The 25,726-nt window shown below is 37.7% G+C and overlaps 1 protein-coding gene and 1 long non-coding RNA gene across 9 annotated transcripts in view; one reads left to right on the top strand and one right to left on the bottom strand.

Moving 5' to 3' along the window:
- The first annotated feature begins 521 nt into the window (after nucleotides 1–521).
- The window catches only part of RRAGB (Ras related GTP binding B), a 38,210-nt gene continuing 13,005 nt past the window's right edge, over nucleotides 522–25,726 (top strand). Inside the window, exons 1-6 of one of the 6 annotated variants that reach the window (XM_077889756.1) lie at nucleotides 522–603; nucleotides 2,051–2,084; nucleotides 5,222–5,321; nucleotides 9,616–9,699; nucleotides 11,586–11,652; nucleotides 15,044–15,266. In XM_077889756.1, the coding sequence (XP_077745882.1) occupies nucleotides 2,073–2,084; nucleotides 5,222–5,321; nucleotides 9,616–9,699; nucleotides 11,586–11,652; nucleotides 15,044–15,266 (486 nt within the window). In that variant the 5' untranslated portion in view covers nucleotides 522–603; nucleotides 2,051–2,072. Of the gene's footprint in view, nucleotides 1,199–2,050; nucleotides 2,085–5,221; nucleotides 5,322–9,615; nucleotides 9,700–11,585; nucleotides 11,653–15,043; nucleotides 15,267–25,726 lie in introns of all 6 variants that reach the window. The other 5 variants (XM_077889753.1, XM_077889757.1, XM_077889755.1 and 2 more) reach the window with 5 other exon arrangements.
- Nucleotides 14,126–25,726, bottom strand: part of LOC144308768 (uncharacterized) — an 81,669-nt gene continuing 70,068 nt past the window's right edge. For all 3 annotated transcript variants that reach the window (XR_013375089.1, XR_013375088.1, XR_013375087.1), the window contains one exon: nucleotides 14,126–15,263. This is a non-coding gene — a long non-coding RNA (uncharacterized LOC144308768). The remainder of the gene's footprint in view (nucleotides 15,264–25,726) is intronic.

Here is a 25,726-nt window from a genome sequence, read left to right as displayed (position 1 = left end):
AATATGTGTCCTAAAATTCCCAACAAATCCCTGGCCCCAGCAATAACTTTCATTGTGTGCTTAGTATGTGGAAGAATACAGTTGTAATCACTTTGGATATATTAATTCATTTCATTACAAGTCTGGTTACAGGAACTAGTAATAAAAAACAGGAATACAAAGACTTAACAGGAAGACAAAAACAATGCTTGGCCTTCCTCACCAAAAAATGTTAAGGATAAAATAGCAGTTAAAAACCACCACCACCACGATGACCACCGCACACACACACACACATACACACACATACACACACACATTCAAAGGCTAGCCTTTAAGTTCTGAAATTGAAAACTTCCCCTTTAATTCTGTGTGCCTGACAGGCTGGGCCAAGAAGGCCCATTAAGAAAGCGACTAAATACTGGTAGCTAGCTCCCCACCCGCTCAAGGCCTAGGGAGAGCTGGAAGCACGTGACGGCGACTGGCGGCACTCTATCTTTCCCCCGCACAGTCTCTATGGTATTCTTCCCAGTTCACCCGCCCCTTGGGTAGCAGCAGTCACGTGACGGAGTCCGGGTTTACGGCAGGTGCCCACGTGATCCTGTCCTGCAGTCCGTGCCTGCGGTGAGGTACCTGGGATCCTGCAGGGCTGGCGGTTAGGTTGTAACTGCCGCTAACGGCGGACGCTCTCCGGCGACCAGGCTCGGTAACAATAAGCCGGCGGAAGCGTTTGGCTCTTGGTGCCTACCGCACGGGTCTGCTCTTTCTGCCACCTCCGCCGTCCCCACCTCTTTGCGGGGGAAGTCACCTTTGCGTTTTGGGCCTGAGGCCCAAACTCGACACGACCCCTCCCCCTTTCCCACTCATCCCCCGTCTTTTCCTCTGAACCACCAAATCATTTAGCCTTTGAGCTGGCCAAATCGGCTCTGCCTTGAGGCCAAGTTCGAAGAGGTTAAGGTAACCGTGGGGAAAACAGTCCCCCAGTGGACAAAGGCGGAGGCAAGAATAGAGCAGGCCTAGCGGCCACAGGCAATAAAAATAGGCGACTGAGGGTGTGAACAAGGAAAAGAAAAAGAAAGGAAAAGAGTACTGCGGTTTAGAAAGAACTGGAAAGGACTTGTTGCACGATGGAAGAATCTGACTCTGAGAGAAAAACGGAAAAAGAGAATCTGGGGCCAAGAATGGATCCTCCCATAGGGGAACCAGAAGGATCGCTTGGGTGGGTGAAGTTTGTTATGTCAAACCTGAAAGGCGGTGGGTTCTAACTGAAGATAATATTGTGAATTAGAACACCCCACCTATGATAAATTGCTTTCATTTACCCTTAAGGTTGATTGATTTCATGCTTTTGGTGACAGGATAAACTGGCAAGAGGACTGGTTGGCGGTTAACTGGGTAGAAACAGCATTTGGGGTGGGCTTGATATCAGTCCTGAGGTTTTTTGGGGGGTATTCTATTTGAGAAGGTAGTTCTGAGTTCCTTTGAATTATCAGTATAGGAGATTTAACATCATGTCGAGGATAAGACTAGGGAAAAGGTTGGTATTTCTGGGGGCAGAGAACAGTGGCTTGAAAAGTGCTTTCAGTGCCTCTTTGTACCTGAATTTGAGATTTGTATTGTGTATACCTTGTACCTGTAAGGAGTGCAATCTGACTTGGAAGGACAGCTAGCTAAACATACTTCCAGATTTTAAAAATAGGCTAACTTAAAAATAATAGAGGACAATCAAATAAGGTAATATTTTTTGGCTTATTAAAGCACTTGTATATGTTACTTTGATAAATTCTTTAGGATGGTAAAAAAAATTGAATCTTGAATTTTTTCGCTCATTTATATTACTAGGCTAGTCGTCTTAGGAGTCATATCCTGAGTATTGTAATTAGGGGATAGGGAGCTTGAACCCAGTTTTATAATTTAGGAAAACAAGAGCCACTTTAACTGAGTTCATACACACAGCTGTACTCAGCTGTTGTGCTAAACATGTTCTTTTGTACCTCCACATTTATTTATTTTTTAAATTCCAATCTAAGGCAATGGACCCTGGAAACTGTCTTTTGGTTTATATCTGCAGGTGGGTACTACCAAATACAGCCATGAAGAAAAAGGTAAGACATATTACGTACTCCAGATACATGAAAGTAAAGGTAAGAAGTTACAATTCAGGAAATATATTTGTGGTTTATATATACCATCTTTCCTGGACCATTACAGGAATCCTCTATGTGTTCTCTTTGAGTCTTGTCTTCATCTTTGCTATCAGATTTGATTTTTCTACTATTTAAATCTAATTGGGTCAGTCACATACTTAAGACCTTTTCATAACTTTACCAAAACCATAGAATAAAATTGAAATGATTCCATAGTATAGAATGCCCTTTAAAAATCTGTTCCTGACTAAACTGATCTGTGACCCCTGTACCACCCTATTATAGCCAAAGAGAATCTGTTTTTCTCCAAATTTACAAATTAATTTGCATTTTGTGCAAGCCATACACAAATACTACACTGCAGGCCTCTTCCTGCACATTTATGTAGAACCCAACTTAAGTGTTACCTATATAAGATCTTTGAGTTTTCCAGGTGGAATTGAGCATTCCTTCCCTTGTGCTCTTTTTTTTAAGATTTTATTTATTTAATTGAGACAGAGAGAGAGAGAGAGAGAACAAGCATGAGGAGAGGGAGGGGCAGAGGGAGAAGGAGAAAGGAGATTCCCCACTGAGCAGGGAGCCCTACATGGGGTTTGATCACCAGGACCCTGAGATCATGCCTGTGCTGCCAGGCACCCCTCCCTTATGTTCTTATGGTACTGTGCCTTACCTTGGGGTTTAGGCAGAATCAATAAGGGCACAATTCTGGAGTAAATCTTTGTGGCTTTTAGTTTCTTTATTTGTAAAATGGAGATAATAATATTACCTATCTCATAGGGTTGTTATGAAGTTTAAATGAGTAAATGTGAAGCACTTAAGTACATTAGTGCTTAACGCAATTATCGTTGGTTACTCTTTCATAAGCAGTTGAAGATTTGTTAAAAAAAAAACAGAAGAAATATGCCATATTTACCCTTAAATTCAGTTATATAACTTAATTTCCTAAAGGAATGTTCTTGATAATCCTATCTAAAAATGCTGTCAACAAGCATAGCTAAAAATACCAGAAATTGCTATGTGATTAAGAATAAAACAATTTTAAAAACATATTTTATTTATTTATTCATGAGATACACAGAGAGAGAGACAGACAGGCAGGCAGAGGGAGAAGCAGGTTCCATGTAGGGAGCCTAACATGGGACTGAGTCCCGGGTCTCCAGGAGCAGGCCTTGGGCTGAAGGTGGTGCTAAACCGCTGAGCCACCCAGGCTGCCCAAGAATAAAACAATTTTTAACTACTTTGACTGACTTGTCAGTAACATTTCCTTAGATAAAGTTATGTGTCTAAATGACTAGATTAAATTGAGCCTGAGTAAAGTATATTTTCATTAATATTCCCTGTATTCTAATTTGTAATTAGAACTTTAAAAAAAATCCTTGGGACTGAAGATACAACCTGTAACCCCTTCATTTGAAAAGCAAGGTAATTGGAACTATAGTCCATAAATGTTAAAGTTTGAAAAGGCTAAAAAGTCACCTCAACCAGTTCCCTCCTAGTGTAAGGTATCTTTGATAGGTGTTTTCTGTTTTTATTAGGTGCTGATGTTGACATGAAGGCTGTTTGCCTTCATAAGGCCACCTTTTCCATTGGACAGTTCTCATCATTAAAAACTGGCTTGTTTTATATCTTTGTTTAGATAGCTTTCTTATTCTTTTGATGAACATATTTTTAACCATCTGTTATATGTTAGGCACTGGAGATAGAAAGGGGATTCTCCCTGCCCTTCCAAGAACTCAGAGTCTTGTGAGAAGCAGAACAAAAAAAAAATCCCAGATAACTGCAGTGCATTATGACCTTTGCAATGCTATAGGAGTGCCATGGGAGGAAAGAGGTGAGATACACCTAAGCCAACCTAGGGCATTGGGGTTAGAGAAGCTTCTTGGGGAGATGGTTACTGAACCAAGTCTTGAGGGATAAGTGGAACTTAACTGAAGGAAGAAAAAGGAATGGAAAGCTACTAGCAGAGAGTGCACCATGAAGCAAAGACAGAACTGGCTCCCTAGAGTTCTGGGAGCAGTAAGAAGGGTTATAAAGGGATTCAGTTCAGTATGGCTGGGCTCTGTAAGTTCTAGGCCAGGAGGGTCAGGAGGTGAGGGCAGAGGAGTAGAAAAGCCAGATCAAGAAAGGTTTTATATGTAGTTTAAGGACTTGATCTTGTAGGCCATGGGAAACTTAAAAAGAAAAAAAAGAGGGCAGCCCAGGTGGCTCAGCGGTTTAGCGCCGCCTTCGGCCCAGGGCCTGATCCTGAAGACCTGGGATCGAGTCCCACGTAGGGCTCCCTGCATGGAGCCTGCTTCTCCCTCTGCCTGTGTCTCTGCCTCTCTCCCTCTCCCCCACTCCTTGTGTGTGTGTGTGTGTGTGTGTGTGTGTGTGTGTATGTCTCATGAATAAATAAAATCTTTAAAAAAGAAAAAGAAAAAAGATTCAGAGTAGTTAATGAATAAAATCAGAGTAAGTAGAAGGGATGAGATTAAGGGCAGAAGTGGAAAGTTTGACCTTGAGTAGAGGGAAGAACTTTCAGTTATAATGAAATTCCCTGCCAGGTAGTTCAGTGCATGACACATTAGATTATGAGAGATCAGGGGATCCCTGGGTGGCGCAGCGGTTTAGCGCCTGCCTTTGGCCCAGGGCGCGATCTTGGAGACCCGGGATCGAGTCCCACGTCGGGCTCCCGGTGCATGGAGCCTGCTTCTCCCTCTGCCTATGTCTCTGCCTCTCTCTCTCTGTGTGACTATCATAAAAAAATAAAAAAAATTAAAAAAAAGATTATGAGAGATCAGTATTCGATTTCCTCAAGTTGTTATTTCTCTAACATAGTTCTGAATATATGATAATGTGTAATGGTTAGCATAATAAATTCATGTGAATTTATTGCAAAGAATATGTGTGACCCATGACAGGTAAGTGCCTGGCTCCAGGAACTTTAGGTATCTCTGCATTTACCATTGGTCAGGGAACTAGTAGTTATAGGTATCTGCAACAGGTTGTTGGTACTGTCACTTCAGTAAAACATCAAGTACAAAAGAAATAGATCTCTTTAGATTTGATTTGCTCTAGATTTCTAACTTTGTTGTTTCTTCTTACTTTGTCCTTAGGTGCTGTTGATGGGTAAAAGTGGGTCTGGTAAGACCAGCATGAGATCTATTATCTTTGCAAATTATATTGCCAGAGACACACGTCGCCTTGGTGCAACAAGTAAGATGTTTTATCTTATTGTAAAATCAGGTGATCTTAACTATTAATAATGTACATAAAACACTTGATTGCAGTAACTTAGGGATGCAGAGGTTGAGAGAATTGTTTTGGAGCATGTTTTCCCTGTTTTTTTTCATTTCAGAGGCGTGTGGCCGAATTCTGGTTATTACTGCTTGCTCTCTTTCTAGGTTGTTTACCAAATGGGGTACTCTTGTCCAACTTGTTTTTTTTTTATTCTGCTCTTTATTAAACAAACTTAGGGACCCTTTTGTTTGCTTATTTGTTTTTTTGAGGGGGGTTGTTTTTAATTTATTATAGAAAGGGAAATTAATTGATAGGTAGTAACAAGCATAACAATAAAATCTAAGATTTTTTTAAAGCTATAGTTAGTTCTAGTCTTCATTAAAAGGTAGATTCTGGGTCAGAGAGCTGTGGGTGGGAGGTTAACTTGATGTGTACTCTGCTGCTTCTCTTCCTAGATACACATAGATGTTCTCACTGGAGTTCCAGCTTTAACTTGAGAAATGTTTCATTGCACTTTATTGCTTGAATGTTAAATCTGGCTTCTTAATATGGGCTAACTGGGCTTACATAGCTGTGAGTCCAGTGGATCTGTTCTTCTAGGAGATCTCTTCTGTCTATATACTGTAATGCCATTTTGTTTTATAGCATCCAGGCATTTCTGGATTCTGCTATGGTCCTTGGCCTCTCAGTGATGAAAGCCCTACTGGCTTTTAAATATTTCTGATTTGGTTTTCTAGCATCTTGAACACTTTTAGGGACAAGTCACCCACTACTTCATAGGGTATCTCACTCTGGTTCCAAGAAAAACAAACATTTTAAAAACAACTTCTGCACTATACCCTGGATATAAAGAAGGAGACCTCATTTTGGTTCATAAAGTGCTTGGAAAAAAAAAAATAAAGTGCTTGGAGTATATACTCTTATAGTTGGGGCAGCTTTAATGGTTAGAAAGCTATTTCTTAGTTAGAACCCTGGATCTCTTTTCCTTTATCTCTGTTAGCTGGTCCACTTTCTGTTCCTTTGAGTCTCTACAAATATTTGAGTATGATTAATGTCTTGGTCTATCCTAGCCATCCTTGCTTCCCAAATCTTATCTTTCTTAATTTAAACATCTCCAGTTCCTCCCTTTATTCCTCATATGACATCATTTTGAAACATTTTAAAGACTTTGAATGTGTATTTTTCTAAAAGTGCTGAGACTTGAATAAAAGTGTGATATGATCAGGGCAGAGTAAGACTATTATATCTCTTATTCTAGGCCTCACGCTGCTGTTAGCACAGTGTAGTCCCCTATGCTTTATTTTTTGGAGTGGCTTTAATTATTCTGAGTCATACTAAAAAAAATCCTTTTCACATACATTGTTATTAAGACATAATTTTTCTGATTCTTGTGCAGCTAATATTTTGAATCTAAGAATAAATTCTTATCTCTATTGAATTATTCAGTTTTGTTTTAGCACCTGTGTTCTATACCCACTGTTTGTTAGCTGTGAAGTCCAGGGAAACTCATTATTTCTCAGGGCCTTAGTTTCCTTATCTGTAGAAAAAGAGATTAGATCTATTTTCATTTTATGTGCTTATTATCTGATATGTTAGCTATTCTTCCTAGCTTCGTGCATTTTGTACATTTGATAACCATCTCATCTAGTTTTCATCTAAGTCATTCTTCAAAAATTTTGGTCAGGACAGCATCCTATAGCCTGTCATGCCTTGAGAGACTTCCTTCTAGAAAGTACCTGTCTAAACTTCTTTATATCTTGGTTTGCTAGATTTTAATTGTTTTTCTATTCTCCCAAGTTAAAAATCTGGATCTAATAGTCATATGGTTTTAGTAGATTAGAGGAAGCTTCTGTTTATTATATGCTTTTTTATTTACTTTAGTTGTTATGTTAACTTCATTTTGATAGATGACCTGGAAGTTGAGCTTACTCAACTAACAGGCGTTAGAGCTGGATTGTCGCTCTATGCTCCTGCTCTATCCATTGTGCCATAGCCACTATTCCTGGAGGATTTCTTTCTCTGTGTTTTAAATTCTGTACATTTTACTGAAGCAACAGTCAATTTTCTAGTCAATTTATATTTTTGGCTGATCAGCAGAGTTGATTTACTACCTTGAGTCTAGTAAATAGTTATGCAACCCAAATTTCAGAACTGTTCAAGCTACTTGAAATAGTTTTGAAGTAATCTAGCAGCATCATTAAAAAATTATGAACAGAATCTTGCAAATTATATGAACCCTATACATTTAAACAGTCCCATTTATTCAACAAGTGCTTTTCTGGACCGTCCTGTATGCCAGGCACTGAGTAAGACGGGGCTTTTGTCTTAATTGATATATTGATATACGTTGATAACAATTACTGTATTTCCTTAAAAGTAGTAAAAGTGTGCTTTAAAATATGTTGGATTTATTGCTTTAATGTATCATTAGCTAATTTGTCATTGCTGAAGAAAGGTCTGGGTTCTACTGCTAAATTTATAGACTATTTGAAAATACATATAGTGCATTGATTTTTATTTACTGTTCCTTCTAATGCAGTTGCTAATTTTCTTTAAAATTAGCAAAAAGAGTACTTCTAAAATATATTACCTTTAATGTTTTAGTGTTTTCTAGTTGTCATTGCTGAAAAAAATCCAATTATATTTTGTTAAACTTAGAGCCTACTGTGTTTTAAAATTTGAGGTAAGGGTACAAAATGATGATACAATTAATTTATTAGTGGGCTGTTAAAATCTGTTTGTTGGAATAGTAAACTTGTCAATAAAAATGTGATTATGAAGTATTTTAGTCACAAACACTGTTGACAGCTCCCAGATTTCCTACCTTCTCAAAATTCTCTGTTTCCTTGGCTTTTATTTAATGCTTTATCACTCTGGTTTTCTTCCTTTATCTTTAACCATGTCTACCCCTTTAAAAAATATTTTCTTCTTTCTGCTCCATAAGTGTATGTGATTTCCTAAAGCTCTGTTCTAGTTCTTTTCAGTTGCTCTTTTGACAGCAGGACAGGAAGATTAGGAGAGCCAGAGGGCCATACAGGAGACATGAGACTAAAAAGGAAGACAGAGCATGGTGGTTAGATCATAGAATGCCTTATAAACTAAGTCAAGTAGTTTGAACTCTATGGGTAGCAGTCCATAAGGAATTTTAAATGGAAAATTGACATGTCAGATTTTATTATTTTTAATTTTCAATTTTAATTACAAAAGTAAAACTTGTGAAAAATTCAGACATTGCAGAAGTGTAGAAAGTCTGCTCCTTCCCTCATTCTCAGGCCTGCTTCCTGGGGACAACCACCATTAGTAGTTTGAGATTGTCCTTCTGGCCTTTTTTTCAGGGTGTATACATATGTGAATATGCACAGAGACTTTTTTTCTTTTTAAAGAATAATGGAGTAAAATCTTCATTTTGGAGAGATGATTATATCTAATATTGAGGATAGATTGGAGGGAGGCAAGGATAGAAACAAGTTGACAAGTTATAAAACTATTTTAGGTAAGAGATGATGGGATCTTAACTTGAGTTAGGGTAGTGGTAGTGAGTATATTCAGAAGCAAATGCATTTGGGTATTTAAGAGATAGTGTCAGTAGGACTTGTTGATAGGTTTGCATGGAATAGTGGAGGAAAGAGACTCAAGGATCAAAATAAGGTTTTGGCTAAGGCAACTGGTTAAATTCACTGAGATGGAGAAGACTAAAGAAGAATAGATTTTGTAGGAAAAATGGGGAGATGAGTTATATGTGGATGCACTGAGTTTGGGATACTTATGCATTATTCAAGTGAAGATGTTCAATATATGTTTCAGAAAGGCAGAGAGACATCTGTGTTAGAGATAAACATTTATGAGTTATCAGTATCCAAATGGTAAATAAAATAACATGAATAGATTATCTTACCTGGGGGAAAAGTATAGAGAAAAGTAGGTAGCCAAAGGTGAAATCCTGAAGAGCACCAACATTTAAGGGACAGAAAGAAGAATAGGAAGATATACCAGAGAGGTTATAGGTATGATATCAGAGGCCAAGAGAAGAGAATTTTTTGAGAAGAGAGTAGTCAACAGTGTCATGCTGCAGAAAGTAAGACAAGGACCAGAATGTCCACTGGATTTGGTAATGGGCCATTGGTCATTTGATGAGAACAATTTCTTTGATATGGGAGTAGAAACCAGATTTCTATCCCATGTGCTTCATATCTAAACAGTCACTGAATCCTGTCACTTTTGTTATTGTCTTTCCCTTTCTCAGTAGTACTTCTTTCCATTTTTTTTTTAGTACTAGACCGTTTACATAGTCTTCAAATTAATAGCAGTTTCAGCACCTACTCTCTCGTAGACTCTGTTGGAAATACAAAGACATGTAAGATATGATTCCTTTTCCAAGGAGGGGGAAGTAAGGGGAGAAGGGAAGTAGTTTGAGCACCTACTACGTGCCAGGCACTTTAAGTATAATAACGCCTTCAATCCTCACAGCAATCCTGTGAGGTCAATAGCATGTCTTCCACCTTTTGTAATAGAGAAGGAAGCTAATACTCGAGGTTAAGTGACTTGCCCAAGGTCACAGAGAGAGGTACAGCTGGTATTCAAACTAAGAACTGTTTGACTCCAATGCCCATGTTTTTTTTTAATGCCCATGTTTTAATGCTTTGCTGCTTATGATCTAGGTTATAAGAAGATAAAATTGCACAAAAGTTAGATAGCAGTCAATTTAAGCAATAGATTCAAGATAGTAATAGAAGAAACCCCACTGTATGATTGTTGCAATAAATTGTAAAAATGATAATTGCTAGACTTTAAGAAATTTTCAGGATAAGAACTTTCATTATTCCTCCTTGTGATTTTTGGTGCCTGGCAGAGAGTAGATGCTTAATAAATGTTTGATTGAATTCAGAGGGAGTGATGACGGTAAGTGGGGGTGGCCAGGTAGGGCTTTTAGAGGCAGTGAATTTACACTGGGTCTTAATAGATGAATATAACTTCAAAAGAAAGGTGGGGAGGATTTTCTAGGCAGATGAACAGAGTAGGCAAAGTATAGAGTGGGGAGGGAAGTGTAAGGCAGAGGTCGCAAACAGGCAGTCTATAAACTGGATAAGGCCTCCAGATATGTTTTGTTTGACCTGTACAATGTTTTAGAAAAATTGGAATTAATTATTAATATGTAAAAGTTTCTATAAAAAAATGGTTTCCCACTACTATTGAAAGATGTAAAGACATCATCTTGATCCCACATTCCTGCCTGACAAATAAGCTAGAATTACTCATTGCCACCCACTCTATCATCCTCTCGGATGGATGTTTACTTTCTGTACATGGTCATCTTTGCTTTTGCAAATTTACTGGCCTGGCCCATATTAGCAAGTTTGCGACCCCTGATGTAAGGTATATTGGGTGTTGGGGAGGTAGTGGGGTTGGGGAGGACTATGAATAAACCAAATTGGACGGGAACAAAAGTCTTTATTCATGTGACTCACTGGGGAATATAAGGGTAGATTGGAAGCCAAATTTGAAGGACCTTGAATGCCCCCCTCTAGGCATGGAGGAACCACTGAAAGATTTTTGAATGGGGAGTGACATGTTCAAAGTAGTGTTAAGAAGATGAATCTGAGAGTAGCCTGTAGGATGAAGTAAAGTGGGTAAGGCTTCCTGGTGGGAGGTAATTATGGAGCTATTGTAGTTGTGTAGGCTTAAGAAGTAAAGGCCTTCCTTATTGTTAGTGGCATGTTGTAAAACAAGTGGATCGAGAAATTACAAAGGAATAGCAATGAATGTGAACACAGAGTCAAAAATAACCACTTCTCCTGAAATGGGACAATGATAGGGTCATTAACTGAAATAGGGAAACCAGTAGAGGGAACAAGTTAGGTTATGTTTTATGCTTGTTTTGTATTTGGTGTTTGTTGTCATAGTTTAAATTTTTGTGGAGGGTGTTGGCGGTTTAGTAAAGAGCTATTACATGGTATATGTCTCTGTCTTACATGTTGAAATTTTAACATCAATATTATAATTGGAGATTGTTTCTGCTCTAAGCACTAAACCAAAATGTAAAATGACTTACATTGAGAGCCAGTTCTATAGCTCAGAGTAGTTTAGGTGCCCACCTTGTTACTAAACTGAAAGTCACCTCCTTGTAGCTTTGAGCATTTCACTCCACTTTGGTCCTTCTAAATTCCATGGGTTAGTTCTTTGCTTATTTTGAAATTCACCTTACATGCTACAATTACTAGATTTGTCATATTTGTCTTCCAGTTGATGTAGAACATTCTCATGTTCGATTTCTGGGAAACCTGGTATTGAACCTGTGGGACTGTGGTGGGTAAGTACTATCTGCTTGTTTGTGGGGCCAGTGGCAGTAACCATGGCATCTAGTATAATCAGCATGGAAAATACATTACAGTAGCTATCATTTGTAATAGATACATTTGATAGAAATTGCTTCAGAATTGGCACTTGGTTAAATAAAGATCTCTGACTTTTATGTAATTGTGAAAATGCCTACTCTGACATATTTCATCAGTACTAACACAAGCTGTGTCTAGGTATCTGTAGTATGGGAAAGATTATCTCCCTCTTTTGCAGGTGAAGAAATTAGTTTTTTTTTTATCTCAAGTGGCATAATACCAATATTGAGCTCTTAGCCATCATACCATATCACCTCATTCTTTATTATTTCAATCTCCAGGCAATCTAAGCACTGTGGATCAGCCCTAACCATATATTCTCTAGCTGAGTTACCAACTGTTGGAGGGATAGGAAACAGTTTTTTCTTTCATGGCTGAGGTAGTTCTAGAGTATTCCATCACAAATGCACATTCACTGTGCTTATATGTAGGTATTGCTCCTTACCCTATGGCTATTTGTGTCTCCATGCTGCAGCAACAGTGTGTAGTGCATGGTGGTTAGGACCCTCGACTCTGGAGTTAGATTGGGATTTGTAGCACAGCTCTGTTAGCTGTGTTATCTTATATAGATCATTTAAACTCTCTGAGCCAGTTTCTTCATCTATACAATAGGGATAATGATGATACTAAATGATAGGGTTGTTTTGATGATTAAGTAAATGACATATAGGTGCATAGCAAAGTTTCTCACAAAATTTATTGTTAGCTCAGTGTTTACTAGCTCCTAGCATAGAACCAACCATGGAACAAGGGCTCAATGAGTTATTTGTTGAAAGAATAATGAAATAGCCAAATATTCTAAAAGAAAATGACCCATTATTGCTATCAGATGGGTCACTTGATGCTCTAGCAGCTCTCTCTATACAAATCCTTCCTCCTTATCATTTTTCTAATTCTGTAATCTCTTTCAAGAGATTAGTCCCAGTTTCTTGGTTTTAGGCCCTAAGATATTATCATTAAATTTGCAGGTAAGGCAGCTGAGTACAGTGATACTAAGAATTCCCAAAGGTCACACAGCTAATTAATAGCAAAGTACAAGACTAAAAGCTAGGTTCATGATTTCTCTTTTTCATGACAAAACTACTTTTTAAAAATTTATGTTTTTAATTCCAGTATAGTTAATATACAATATTATATTAATTTCAGGTGTACAATATAGTGATTCAACAATTCCATACAATACCTGGTGCTCATCATGATAAGTGCACTCCTTAATCCTCATCACCTATATCACCTATCCCCTCCCCTCCACTAACCATCAGTTTGTTTTCAAGAGTCTATTTGTTGGTTTCTCTCTCTGTATCTCTCTTTCTTTTTCCTTTGCTCATTTGTTTTATTTCTTAAATTTCAACAAAAGTAATTTTTTTTGCTGGGTGCTTGGTAATTGAGAACTTCTGGGAAGCAGCACACAGCCTAGGGATCAAAGAACAAAACTGCTAAAAAGCTATCTTGAAGTCATTTCCATATAGTTTAGAGTAGTATTGACTAGTTATTTATTCAATAAATATTCACTGAGCACCTACTACCCTATGGAAGACTCTTTGCTTAAAGCTAGGAAACAGTGGTGGACAGTAATAGACCTGGTCCTTGCCTTCATGGAACTTACACTTTAGGGAAATGAATTCCATTCATTAAAAACTCACAAACACATGTAACATCACACTTGTGGTTAAGTGTTAAAAATAACAAAAATGTAATGGTATAAAAGCCTGTGGTGACTGGATTTGCTCAAGATAGAGACATTAGAGGGATGCCTGGGTGGCTCAGTGGTTGAGCCTTTGGGTCAGAGCGTGATCCCAGCGTCCTGGGATCAGGTCCCATATTGGGCTTCTTGCACGGAGCCTGCTTCTCCTGTCTCTGCCTCTCTCTGTCTCTTGTGAATAAGTAAAATCTTTTTTTTTTTTAAAAAGGTTGGAAATGGTTTCTGTGAGGAAATATGGATTAAACTGAACTCTAAAGGGACAAGTAGGAGTTAATTAGATGTAGGTATAGGGGAATAGCATGTGAAACAGAGTAAATTGCATATATAAATGCCCCCTTAGTGGATATACTACAGGCCAGTGGAACTGAGAGAGGTCAAAGTGTATTTGGAACACAAGGAGAGGGTCAAAGGGTGGTGCAAGGTGTGGCTCAAGAACTAAGAAGGTGAGTAGTGAAAGAGACCATAAGGGAAGTGGAAAAACTGAGTGGCGAAAAATTAGGACAAACCGTGAGAGATTCCTTTTTTTTTTAATAATAAATTAATTTTTTTTTAAATTTATTTTTTATTGGTGTTCAATTTGCCAACATACAGAATAACACCCAGTGTTCATCCCATCAAGTGCCCCCCTCAGTGCCCGTCACCCATTCACCCCCACCCCCCGCCCTCCTCCCCTTCCACCACCCCTAGTTCGTTTCCCAGAGTTAGGAGTCTTAATGTTATGTCTCCCTTTCTGATATTTCCTACCCATTTCTTCTTCCTTCCCTTCTATTCCCTTTCACTATTATTTATATTCCCCAAATGAATGAGACCATATAATGTTTGTCCTTCTCCGATTGACTTATTTCATTCAGCATATAATAGCCTCCAGTTCCATCCATGTTGAAGCAAATGGTGGGTATTTGTCATTTCTAATGGCTGAGTAATATTCCATTGTATACATAAACCACATCTTCTTTATCCATTCATCTTTCGATGGACACCGAGGCTCCTTCCACAGTTTGGCTGTTGTGGATATTGCTGCTAGAAACATCAGGGTGCAGGTGTCCCAGTGTTTCATTACATCTTTGGGGTAAATCCCCAGCAGTGCAATTGCTGGGTCATAGGGCAGGTCTATTTTTAACTCTTTGAGGAACCTCCACACAGCTTTCCAGAGTGTCTGCACCATTTCACATTCCCACCAACAGTGTAAGAGGGTTCCCTTTTCTCCTCATCCTCTCCATCATTTGTGGTTTCCTGCCTTGTTAATTTTCCCCATTCTCACTGGTGTGAGGTGGTATCTCATTGTGGTTTGGGAAATAAAGGGTTGTTGCAGAAGGGGAGGTGGACGGGGACATAGGGTAACTGGATGACGGGCATTAAAGAGGGCACATGATGAGATGAGTATTGGTTGTTACACTATCTTGGCAAATTGAATTTAAATAAAAGAAAGAGGGACAAAAACATAGAGCTAAGAAGGTGAAGCTGTACCAGTTTACTATTATTTGCCTATTAATTTGAAGCTTTAAGATTATCTTTCACATTGATTAAACCAACAAAAATAAATTGTAAGTAGGAGTGACTAAACTGAGGACTTCTTTATTACCTAGATGTTTTTTTCCTACTAGACAGGATACCTTCATGGAAAATTATTTCACTAGCCAACGAGACAACATCTTCCGAAATGTGGAAGTTCTGATATATGTGTTTGATGTGGAAAGCCGTGAACTGGAAAAGGATATGCACTATTACCAATCATGCCTAGAGGCCATTCTGCAGAATTCTCCAGATGCCAAAATCTTTTGCTTGGTACACAAAATGGATCTGGTACAGGAGGACCAACGGGACCTGGTAAGAAACATAAAGGATGCTGCATGAAATGGTTGACTTGCTTTCTGAATTTCTTTTGTAGAGATATAGGTAAATAGTATGATTATTTTCAGGAAGAATAAATCTCAGCATAAGTAAAGTTCTGTCATGTTTTTAAAAATACTCATCAATTTTCCATCATAAGAGTAATATACCCATTTGGCAAATATTTTTCAGATTTAGGTAAGGAACTTGTCAATGTGATATCATTAAGCATTTTTTTTGTTTTTTATTTGAGTAAAATTAACATATAATGTTATATTTCAGATGTACTGTATAATGATTCACCAGTTCTATATAGTTCTTACTGCTTACCAAGATAAGTGTTTTCTTAATCCCCTTTATCTATTTCATCCATTTCTCCACCCCTCCTCTGTGTCACCAGGAGTTTGTTCCTGTATTTAAGAGTCTGTTTTCTTGTTTGTCCCTCTTTTTTTTTCTGTGTATTGCTTTGTTTTGTTTCTTAAATTCCACAAGCTAGTGAAGTCATATGGTTTATATGTTTCTCTGACTTATTTCACTTAGCATTATACTCTCTAGGTTGATCCATGTTCTTGAAAATGGTAAAATCTTATTCATTTTTATGGCTGAATAATACTGCATGTGTGTATGTGTGTATATAACATATCTTCTTTATCCATTCATCTATGGATGCACACTTGGGTTGCATCTATATCTTGGCTGTTATAAATAATGCTGCAATATAGGGACCCATATATCTTTTTGCATTTGTATTTTTCTTTTCTTTGTGTAAATACCCAGTAGTGGAATTACTGGATCCTGTGGTAAATCTATTTTTAATATTTTCGGGAACCTCCATACTTTTTTCCACAGTGGCTGCACAAATATGCATTCCCACCAGGAGTATACCTTTTTCTTCACATCCTCATCAACACTTGTTATTTTTTGTTTTTTTTAGTTTAGCCATTCTGAGAGTTTAGCTTAGCTGTTCTGAGAGGTGTAAAGAGGTACCATGTTCTCGTTTTATTTTATACTTCCTTGATGCTTAGTGATGCTGAACATCTTTTTGCATGTGTTTCCATCAGTATGTCTGTCTTCTTTGGAAAAATGTCTATTCAGATCCTCTACCCATTCCTTAAATTAGATTATTTGTTTTTTGGGGGCTTGAATTATTTAAATTCTTTATATATTTTAGATACTAACTCTATTAGATATATCATTTGCAAATATTTTCTTCCATTTGGTAGGTTGCCTTTTTGTTTTGTTGATGGTTTCCTGTACTGTGCAAAAGCTTTTTATTTTTGTGTAGTCCCAATAATTTGATTTTGCCTTTGTGTCTCTTGCCAGAACAAACTTATCTAGAAAAATGTTTCTATGGCCAATATCAAAGAAATCACTGCCTCTGTTTTCTTTTAGGAATTTTATGATTTCAGGTCTCACATTTAGGTCTTTAATCCATTTTGAGTTCATTTTTGTGTATCATGGAAGAAGGTGGTTCAGTTTCATTCTTTCATATGTTGCTGCCCAATTTTCCCAACAAAATTTGTTGAAGAAACTATTTTCTATTGTATATTCTTGCCTCTGTTATGGTACATTAATTGATCATATAAACATGGGTGTATTTGTGCTGTATTCTGTTCCATGGATCTATGTGTCTGTTTTTGTGCCAGTACCGTACTGTTTGGATTACTATAACTTTGTAATGTATATTGAAATCTCGGATTCTGATACCTCTGGTTTTCTTCTTCTTCAATATTGCTTGGACTATTTGGGGTATTCTGTGGTTCCATATAAATTTTAGGATTATTTGTTCTAGTTTTGTTAAAAATCCTGTTGGTATTTTGATAGGATTGCATTAAATCTGTAGATTGCGTTAGGTAATTTGGACATTTCAACAATATTTGTTCTTCCAATTCATGAGCGTGGAATATCTTTTCCATTTGTTAGTGTCATCTTCAGTTTCCTTCTTCAGTGTGTTACAGTTTTCAGAGTACAGGTTTTTCACCTCCTTGGTTAAGTTTACTCCTATGAATTTTATTTTTTGGTGCAAATATAAATGGGATTATTTTCTTAATTTCTCCTTCTTCTTCATTATTATTATTATTATATAAAAATGCAATAGATTTCTGTATATTAATTTTGTATCTTGAAACTTAACTGAATTTATCAGTTCTAGTAGTTTTTTGTGGATTCTTTTGGATTTCGCTATGTAGTTTCATGTCATCAATAGTGAAAGTCTTACTTCTGCCTTACCGATATGGATGTCTTTTATTTCTTTTTCTTGTTTGATTGCTCTGCCTAAGACTTCCAATACTGCGTTGAATAAAAGTAGGAGAGTGGACATCCTTGTCTTGTTCCTGATCATAGAGGAAAGTTCTCAGTTTTGCAACATTGAGAATGATGTTAGCTTTGAGTATTTCATGTATGGCCTTTATTATGTTGAAGTGTGTTTCCTCTCAGCCTACTCCATTGAGAGTTTTTATCATGAATTGATACTATATTTTGTCAGATGCTTTGACTGCAACTATTGGAATGATCATATAGTTCTTCTCCTTTCTCTTACTAATGTGAAATGTCACATTGATTTGCAAATATTAAACCACCCTTGCATCCCAGAAATGAATGCCACTTGATTATGGTGAATGATGTATTACATTACATTACATAAATACATTTTTAATGTATTGTTAGATTCAGTTTGTTAATATTTTATTTGAGGATTTTTGCATCTGTGTTCATCAGTAATTTTGCCTGTAGTTTTCTTTTCTGTAATGTTTTTTTAAGATTTTATTTATTCACAAGAGAGGCAGAGACATTGGCTGAGAGAGAAGCAGGCTCCCTGAGGGGAGCCCGATGCAGGACTCCATTGTAGGACCCCAGGATCATGCCCTGAGCCAAAGGCAGGTGCTTAAACCACTGAGCCACTCAGGTGTCCCTTTTCTGTAGTGTTTTTATGTGGTTTTGGTATCAAGGAAATGCTGGCCTCATAAAATGAATTTGGGAGTGTTCCTTCCCCATCTATTTTTTTTAATAGTTTGAGAAGAATAAATATTAACTCTTCTTTAAATGTTTGGTAGAATTCAACTGTGAAACATCTCATCCTGCACTTTTTTGTTATTGGGATTTTAATTGATTACAGATTCACTTGCATTGCTAGTCTGTTGCTAGTCTGTTCATATTTTCCATTTCTTCCTCACTGCGTTTTGTGAAATTACATGTTTTTTGGAATTTATCCATTTCTTCTAGGTTGTTCAGTTTGTTTGCCTGTAAGTTCTTATAGTAGTGTCTTATAATCACTTATATTTCTGTGATGTTGATTTTATTCTCTTTCATTGGTGGTTTTATTTATTTGATTCCTGTTTTTTTTTTTTTTTCTGGATAAGTCTGGCTTAAGGTTTATCAATTCTGTTGTGCTTTTTGAAGAACTAGCTCCTAGTTTCATTGACCTATACTGTTGTTTTTTTTTCTAGTCACTATTTTATTTCTGCTCTAGTCTTTATTACTTCTTTTTAATTGCCTTTGAGCATTTTTTCTAGTTCCTTTATTAATTTTTTTTAGATTTTACTTATTTCTTTTAGAGAGAGCACAAGTTTGGGAGGAGGAGAGGGGGAAGAGGAGGGAGGAGGGTAAAGAATTGTAGGGTTTTATTCCTTATTGAGATCACAACCTGAGCTGAAACCAAGAGTTGGATGCCCAACCAACTAATCCATCCTGCACCCCTCTAGTTCTTGTAAGTGTAAGGTTTGGGTTGTGTATCTGAGATTTTTCCTGCTTCTTGAGATAGGTCTGTGTTGCGATTATCTTCCCTTTTATAACTATTTTGTTGTATTCCAGATATTTTGGATCATTGTGTTTTCATTTTCATTTATCTCCATGTTTTTTTTTTTTTACTTCATCTTTTATTTCTTGGTTGACCCATTCACTCTCTATTACCATGTCATTTAGCCTTCATGTATTTGTCTTTTTTCCAGATTTTTTTCTTGTGATTGATTTCTAGTTTTGTACTATTGTGGTTAGAAAACATGCATGATATGCTTTCACTCTTTTTTAATTTACTGAGACTTGTTTTGTGGCATATCATGATGTATTCTGGAGAATGTTTCATGTATACTTTAGAAGAGTATATTCTGTTTTTGGATGGAATGTTCTGAATATATCTGTTACATCTGGTCCGATGTTCAAAGCCACTGTTTTTTGGTGTTTTTCTGTCTGGATAAAATATCCATTGATGCAAGTGGGGGTGTTGAAGTCCCCTACTGTTATTTTATTATTTTATTACTCTCAATACTTGTCTTTGTGTTTATGTGTTTATGTTTCTTTTATTTTTAAAGAGAGCAAGAGCATGAGTATGGGGGGGAGGTGTTGCAGAGGGAGAGAGAGAATCCTAAGCAGGCTCCACGTGGAGCCTGATGCAGGGCTCAGTCTCACAACCCTGAGATTATGACCTGAGCCTAAACCAAGAGTCCGATATTCAACCCACTGAGCCATCCAGGCACCTCTGTGTTTATGTTTCTCCTTGTATTTAGGCACTCCTGTGTTGAGTACATATTTATAATTGTTCTATCCTCTTGTTGGATTGTTCCCTTTGTCATAATGTAGTGTGCTTCGTTGTTTCTTTGTTACAGTGTTTTAAAGTCTATTTTGTCTTATGTAAAGCATTGCTATTCCATCTTTGTTTTCATTTCCATTTGCATGGTAAATGTTTTTCCATCCCTTCATGTTCAACCTGCATATGTCTTTAGGTATGAAGTGAGTCTCTTGTAGGCAGCATAAAGATGGGTCTTGCTTTTTATACATTCATTCACCCTGTGTCTTTTGATTGTAGTACTTAGTCCATTTAAATTCAAAGTAATTATTGATTAATATGTACTTATTGTCATTTTGTTTTACAAAGTTTTTATAGTTTTATCTGTATTTTTTTCTTCTCTTGCTCTCTTTCTGTGTGGTTTGATGGCTTTCTTTAATGATATGTTTGGATTCCTTTCTTTTTTTTTTGGTTATCTATTACAGGTATTTGATTTATGGTTACCATTAAGCTCATATATAACATGCCTATAGCAGTCTATATCAAGTAGATGGTCATTTAAGTTTGCACCCATTCTCAAAGTACTAAATTTTTATGTCCCTTCAACAATGTTTTATGTGAGGGCAGCCCGGGTGGCTTAGCAGTTTAGCGCCACCTTCGGCCCAGAGCGTGATCCTAGAGACCTGGGATCGAGTCCCACGTAGGGCTCCCTGCATGGAGCCTGCTTCTCTCTCTGCCTGTGCCTCTGCCTCTCTCTCTCTCTGTGTCTCTCATGAATAAATAAATAAAATCTTAAAAAAAAATGTAAAAAAAACAGTGTTTTATGTGTATGTCATAATTTACATCTTTTTCTTTTTTTAAGATTTTATTCTTTTTTTTAAGATTTATTTATTTATTCACGAGAGACACACACACAAGGTCTCCAGGATCACGCCCTGGGCTACAGGCGGCGCTAAACCGCTGAGCCACTGGAGCTGCCTCATCTTTTTAATTTCTAAATCCATAGACTGATTTTTATAGATGCAATTGACTTTATTCCTTTTGTGTTTAACCTCCATACTGGTTTTGTAAGTGATTATAGTTTACTACTTTCATTATGTTTGGTAAAGTATTCTTGGTTGTAGATTTTTTCCTTTTAGTACTTTGAATATGTCCTGCCACTGCCTTCTGGTCTGCCAAGTTTCTGCTGAAAAACTTACGGGATTTCCTTTGTATATAATTTTTCTCATGCTGCTTTAAAAATTCTCTCTTTATTACTACTTTTTTCCATTTTAATTTTTAAAAAATATTTTACTTATTCATGAGAGACACACAGAGAGGCAGAAACACAGACAGAGGGAGAAGCAGGCTCCTTGCAGGGAGCCCGATGTGGGACCTGATCCCCAGACCAGGATCATACCCTGAGCCTAAGGCAGACACCAAACCACCAAACAACCCAGGCATCCCACTCCATTTTAATTTTTATGTGTTTTGGTGTGGACTCCCTCAGGTTGCTTTTTGGGGGGTGCTCTCTGTGTCTCCTGGATCTGGATATCTGTTTCTTTCTCCAGATTAAGGAATTTTTCAGCTATTATTTCTTCAAAAAAATTTTCTGCCCCCTTCTCTCTTTCTCCTGGAATCCCCATAATGTAAGTGTTACTACACTTGATGATATTGCAGCTTCCCTAACCTATTATTATTTTTTATTACCCTTTTTTTCCCTATTTAGTTTGGTTGCTTTCCATTAACTATTGTCTTCCAGCTCTCTGATCCATTCTTCTGCCTCCTTTAATCTGCTATTGATTCCCTCTCATGTATTTTTAATTTTAGTTATTGAGTCCTTCATTTCTTATTTGCTTTTCTGTCCCTCTGTTGAGGGTGTCACTAAGATCTTCCACTCTTTTTCTGAAATCCAATATCTTTATGACCGTATCATGCATATTGCTTATCATCGTTTCATTTAGCTGTTTTGCTGTTGTTTTGTACTGTTTTCTCATTTGGCACATATTCCTCTGTCTCCTCATTTTATCTAACTTTCTGTGTTTGTTTCTATGTATTAGGAACATCGGTTATGTTTCCCAATATTGAAAGTAATGGTTCTATGAGGAAAAAGTCCCATGGTGGCCTGTAGCACAATATCCCCTGTTTAACAGAACCAGGTGCTTCAGGAGTTTCTTCTGTGTGTATTGTATGAACCCTACTCTTCTGTTTGAGCTGTGTTTGCCTTCAGATCAGTATGCTGCAATGGTCCACCTTACCTGTTGCACACACACTGGGTAGGATTTGGTCCCTGTGCTGTTAAGGGGCCAGTCTGAGGCTGTTGTGGGCTTATCATTGGATGGTTTCAGTGGTCAGGTTTGTTTACAGGGTCTACAGTAGCACCAAACTGCTGGGTGCTCTCCTTGCATTGTCTACTGAGAGGCTTTCGTTGGTGGACAGAGTCTGCAAACAAACCAGCTCTCTGCCATCGATATGTCCGTTAGGGCTGAGATAGCACCTACCTGCAGGGCGCCCTCTCTGCCTTGTCCCCTGAGAGGTTTTTGTTGGTGTTTGGGCAGGGGCTGCCGATGTACTGTTTGACAAGACACTATATTTGCACTACCAGTTACAATGTTTGGCTGCTAGGGCTGTATTTATTATCTTCTCCTCTCCCTAAGACAGGAGTCACTTTGGAGTGGTTCTGGCCCTTTCCATGGCTTCTTGCAGGATAAGACATGCAGGAGCTGACTTAGAGAGACTACTGCTGTGTAGGGGAGGTTGGATAGGATTGATATGCAGGAGATTGTGGTGGCAAGGTGCATAGTGTTAGCAAGGAAAGCGGAGAGTGTTCATGGTGTTTTCTGCAAGTGTCCAGCTATCTAGGCTGGAGGTGTGGAGAGAAATGGTGCTCACCAGTTCTTTTGTTCTTGGAAAAGTTTCTTAAAGATCCCTTGCCCTCTTTCACATGTTCTGAGATTAGTAAATAAGTCTCTTTCTTGTGTACCCTAGGCACTTTTCACACTGCTGCTTTTATGCTGTATTTCAGTGGAGATGTTTGATATGCTGGCTCTTTGAGGATGAAGATTTAGTCTCCTATTGTGTTTCACCTCTCCCAGAGCTGAGCCAGCTGATTTTACATGAGGTTAAACTCTCTGGTTACAAAAATTCACAAAGTTAAGCCCTGCATGTTTTCAAAGCCAAATGTTATTGGGGCTCATCTTTCTACTGCATCCTAGTATATCTAAGTGGGGTACCTACTGAGGGGTCTGTTCCTTTCCCTTCTTTTTTTAAGATGTTATTTATTTATTCACGAGAGACATAGAGAGACAGTGGCAGAGACATAGGCAGAGGGAGAAGCAGGCTCCCCACAGAGATCTTGTTGTGGGACTCCATCCCAGGACTCCAGGATCACTCCCTGAGCTGAAGGCACATGCTCAACCACTGAGCCACCCAGGCATGCCCCTTTCCCTTCTTCATTCTTGTAGTATCCCTCCCATTTGTGGTTAGTCTAGCTGAGAGTTTGGTTCCCCACATCTCTGCCCCTCCTGCCCTTTTCAATGTGTTCTCTTTTCTTTAACTGTGGAAAGTCTGTTTTCCAGTCTTTGGGCCATTTTTTGGGTTGGTGGCACTCATGTGGCTGTTATCTATGCATGTCTGTGGGACAAAGCTTAGTATCCTCCTACTCCACTACCTTCTCCATTTATAGCCTTCTTTATATATCCTTCTGTTTGCTGCCCATTTTATTGTCCTTCAGAATAGGTAGTTATTGTCCAGGCTGGAAGACCCACCAGAGGTGAGATGAAGAAAGGTTAAAGCTATCACTGGGTTGCCTTAGGAAATACATATGCACCAATGGGAGTACCAATCATATTGTATTAAGCTCACTGCCATGTCCCCTTTAATTACACTGATATGGTATCTTTGCCTTCTTTTATAGCATGTGGATTAGTATATGTAAATTTAAACCAAAGAAGACACAGTAGAAAGAGAAGATTCCTAGCTAGCTAGCTATGAGACCCAGGACTGGCAAGTAACAAATATAGTCCATCTTTAGTTTATGCAGTATAAAATAAAGAGGATTTGATTTTAAAGTCTAAGCTGAAAGAGAAGATCCTCTAAGGTAAGAAAAGCAATTTTAGAATATTTTGGTGATGTAGAAGAATTCAGTTCCTTTTTGAGTTGGAGCCTAGGAGTACAAGGATACCTCTTTATTTAAAGGATTTTTTTGGTAACAGCTGTGGTCAGGAATACTTTTTTTCTGTAACTAGTTATAGTATTGCCTCCAGTATTTCAGTGTTTGGGTATGATTTGGTGTTTCTAAAGTAAGCTTACAGGCTTTCACAGGGGGTTCTGTATTTGACTCTGAAAATTAGTAGTTTTGAGTAGTATTTTTTCGTTCAATCTCTCTTTTTCCCACTAAGTATTAATTCTGTTGTAATTCAGCAGAAAATTCTGTGTGTAGGTTGGGTTTTGAGATTTTGAGGGCTGTGTTACTGTTATTCTTGCTGTTTTTTTGTTTTCTGTTCTGTTTCTTTTATTTTTATTTTTTTTAATTTTTATTTATTTATGATAGTCACAGAGAGAGAGAGAGGCAGAGACACAGGCAGAGGGAGAAGCAGGCTCCATGCACTGGGAGCCCGATGTGGGACTCGATCCTGGGTCTCCAGGATCGCGCCCTGGGCCAAAGGCAGGCGCCAAACCGCTGCGCCACCCAGAGATCCCTCTGTTTCTTTTAAAAATCATTTCATTCCCTGGCCAAATTTGCAGTAGAAAAACAGAGCATTCCAATAAATGAGGTCCTTATGGATTTTTTAAATTACTTTTTATTAATCAACTTACCATTTTCTAAATGCTTATATAATATATCCTCAAAGATACATTAATGTTTTTTGTGGGATTCTAAGCCTAATTAGTAAAAGTATACTCCATTTCAGTAAAGATTCAAACTTCCAAGTCTAGAAGTCAAAGTGACTAGGGCACTTCCCCAAATATCAATTTCAAGCTAGATAGATACTTCTCTGTGTGTGTATGGGATCCCCAGATAAACAGAGCCAGTAAGGGTGTGTGTGTGTGTGTGTGTGTGTGTGTGTGTGTGTGTGGTCAAGGTGAGGGGAGAGGGATTGGCTGATTGACTGGTTTGTTTTTAAAGAGTTGACTTATACAATTATTGAGACTGGCAAGTCTAAATTTTGCAGGGCAGGCTAGTAGGCTGGAGACACAAGAAAGAGTAATTGTTGTATCATGAGTTAGAAGTCAGGCTGGAGGTAAAATTCCCGGTTTCTGTGGGATGGCATTTTTTTTTCTCTTAAGGCCTTCAGTTGATTGCATAAAGCCAACTCACATCATGGAGGGGAATGTGCTTTACTTAGTCTACTAATATAAATATTAATCTTATTTAAAAACCCCTCACAGCAAGATCTAACTGGTATTTGACCAGATGTCTGGATATTGTGGCCTAGCCACATTGATATATAAAATTAACCATCACAGTGTGTACACACACTCACTATAAATCTACCCAGTCATCGAAAATATCTGTGTATATATATTTGTACAAATAGATATTCTTCAGAGTGTATGTGGGCATATATACATAGATAACGTATCCAAGATAAATAGATTGTGTGTGTGGGGGTTATATCTATATAGCCAAATAAATACAGTCCATTCAGAATTAACATATATGAGTGTATGCACATATTTGTGTGAGAGAAATATATCTACAAAGGTTAAAGTATTTTAAGTTACAATATCACTATCTTAAAATGACGCAGATAGGTGATTTGGAATGTAACATTACTCTGTATGGTAAAATTTTTTTCCCATCACAGTGCTCTCAGTGAGTACTCACACAAACACCAGAAGCCTGGAGAATTCTAGTAGCTGTTGTACTTTTAGACCTGACCTGAAATAACTTCTGCCGTCCTAGTTCATGAAGTAATGTACACGCTAAAAAATTCCTCAGAGGAAATGCTCCTGTTTAAGATACACTGAAATA

The sequence above is a fragment of the Canis aureus genome, chromosome X (genome assembly GCF_053574225.1).
Source record: "Canis aureus isolate CA01 chromosome X, VMU_Caureus_v.1.0, whole genome shotgun sequence".
NCBI lineage: Eukaryota > Metazoa > Chordata > Mammalia > Carnivora > Canidae > Canis > Canis aureus.
This window is presented reverse-complemented; position numbering and strand designations above follow the sequence as displayed.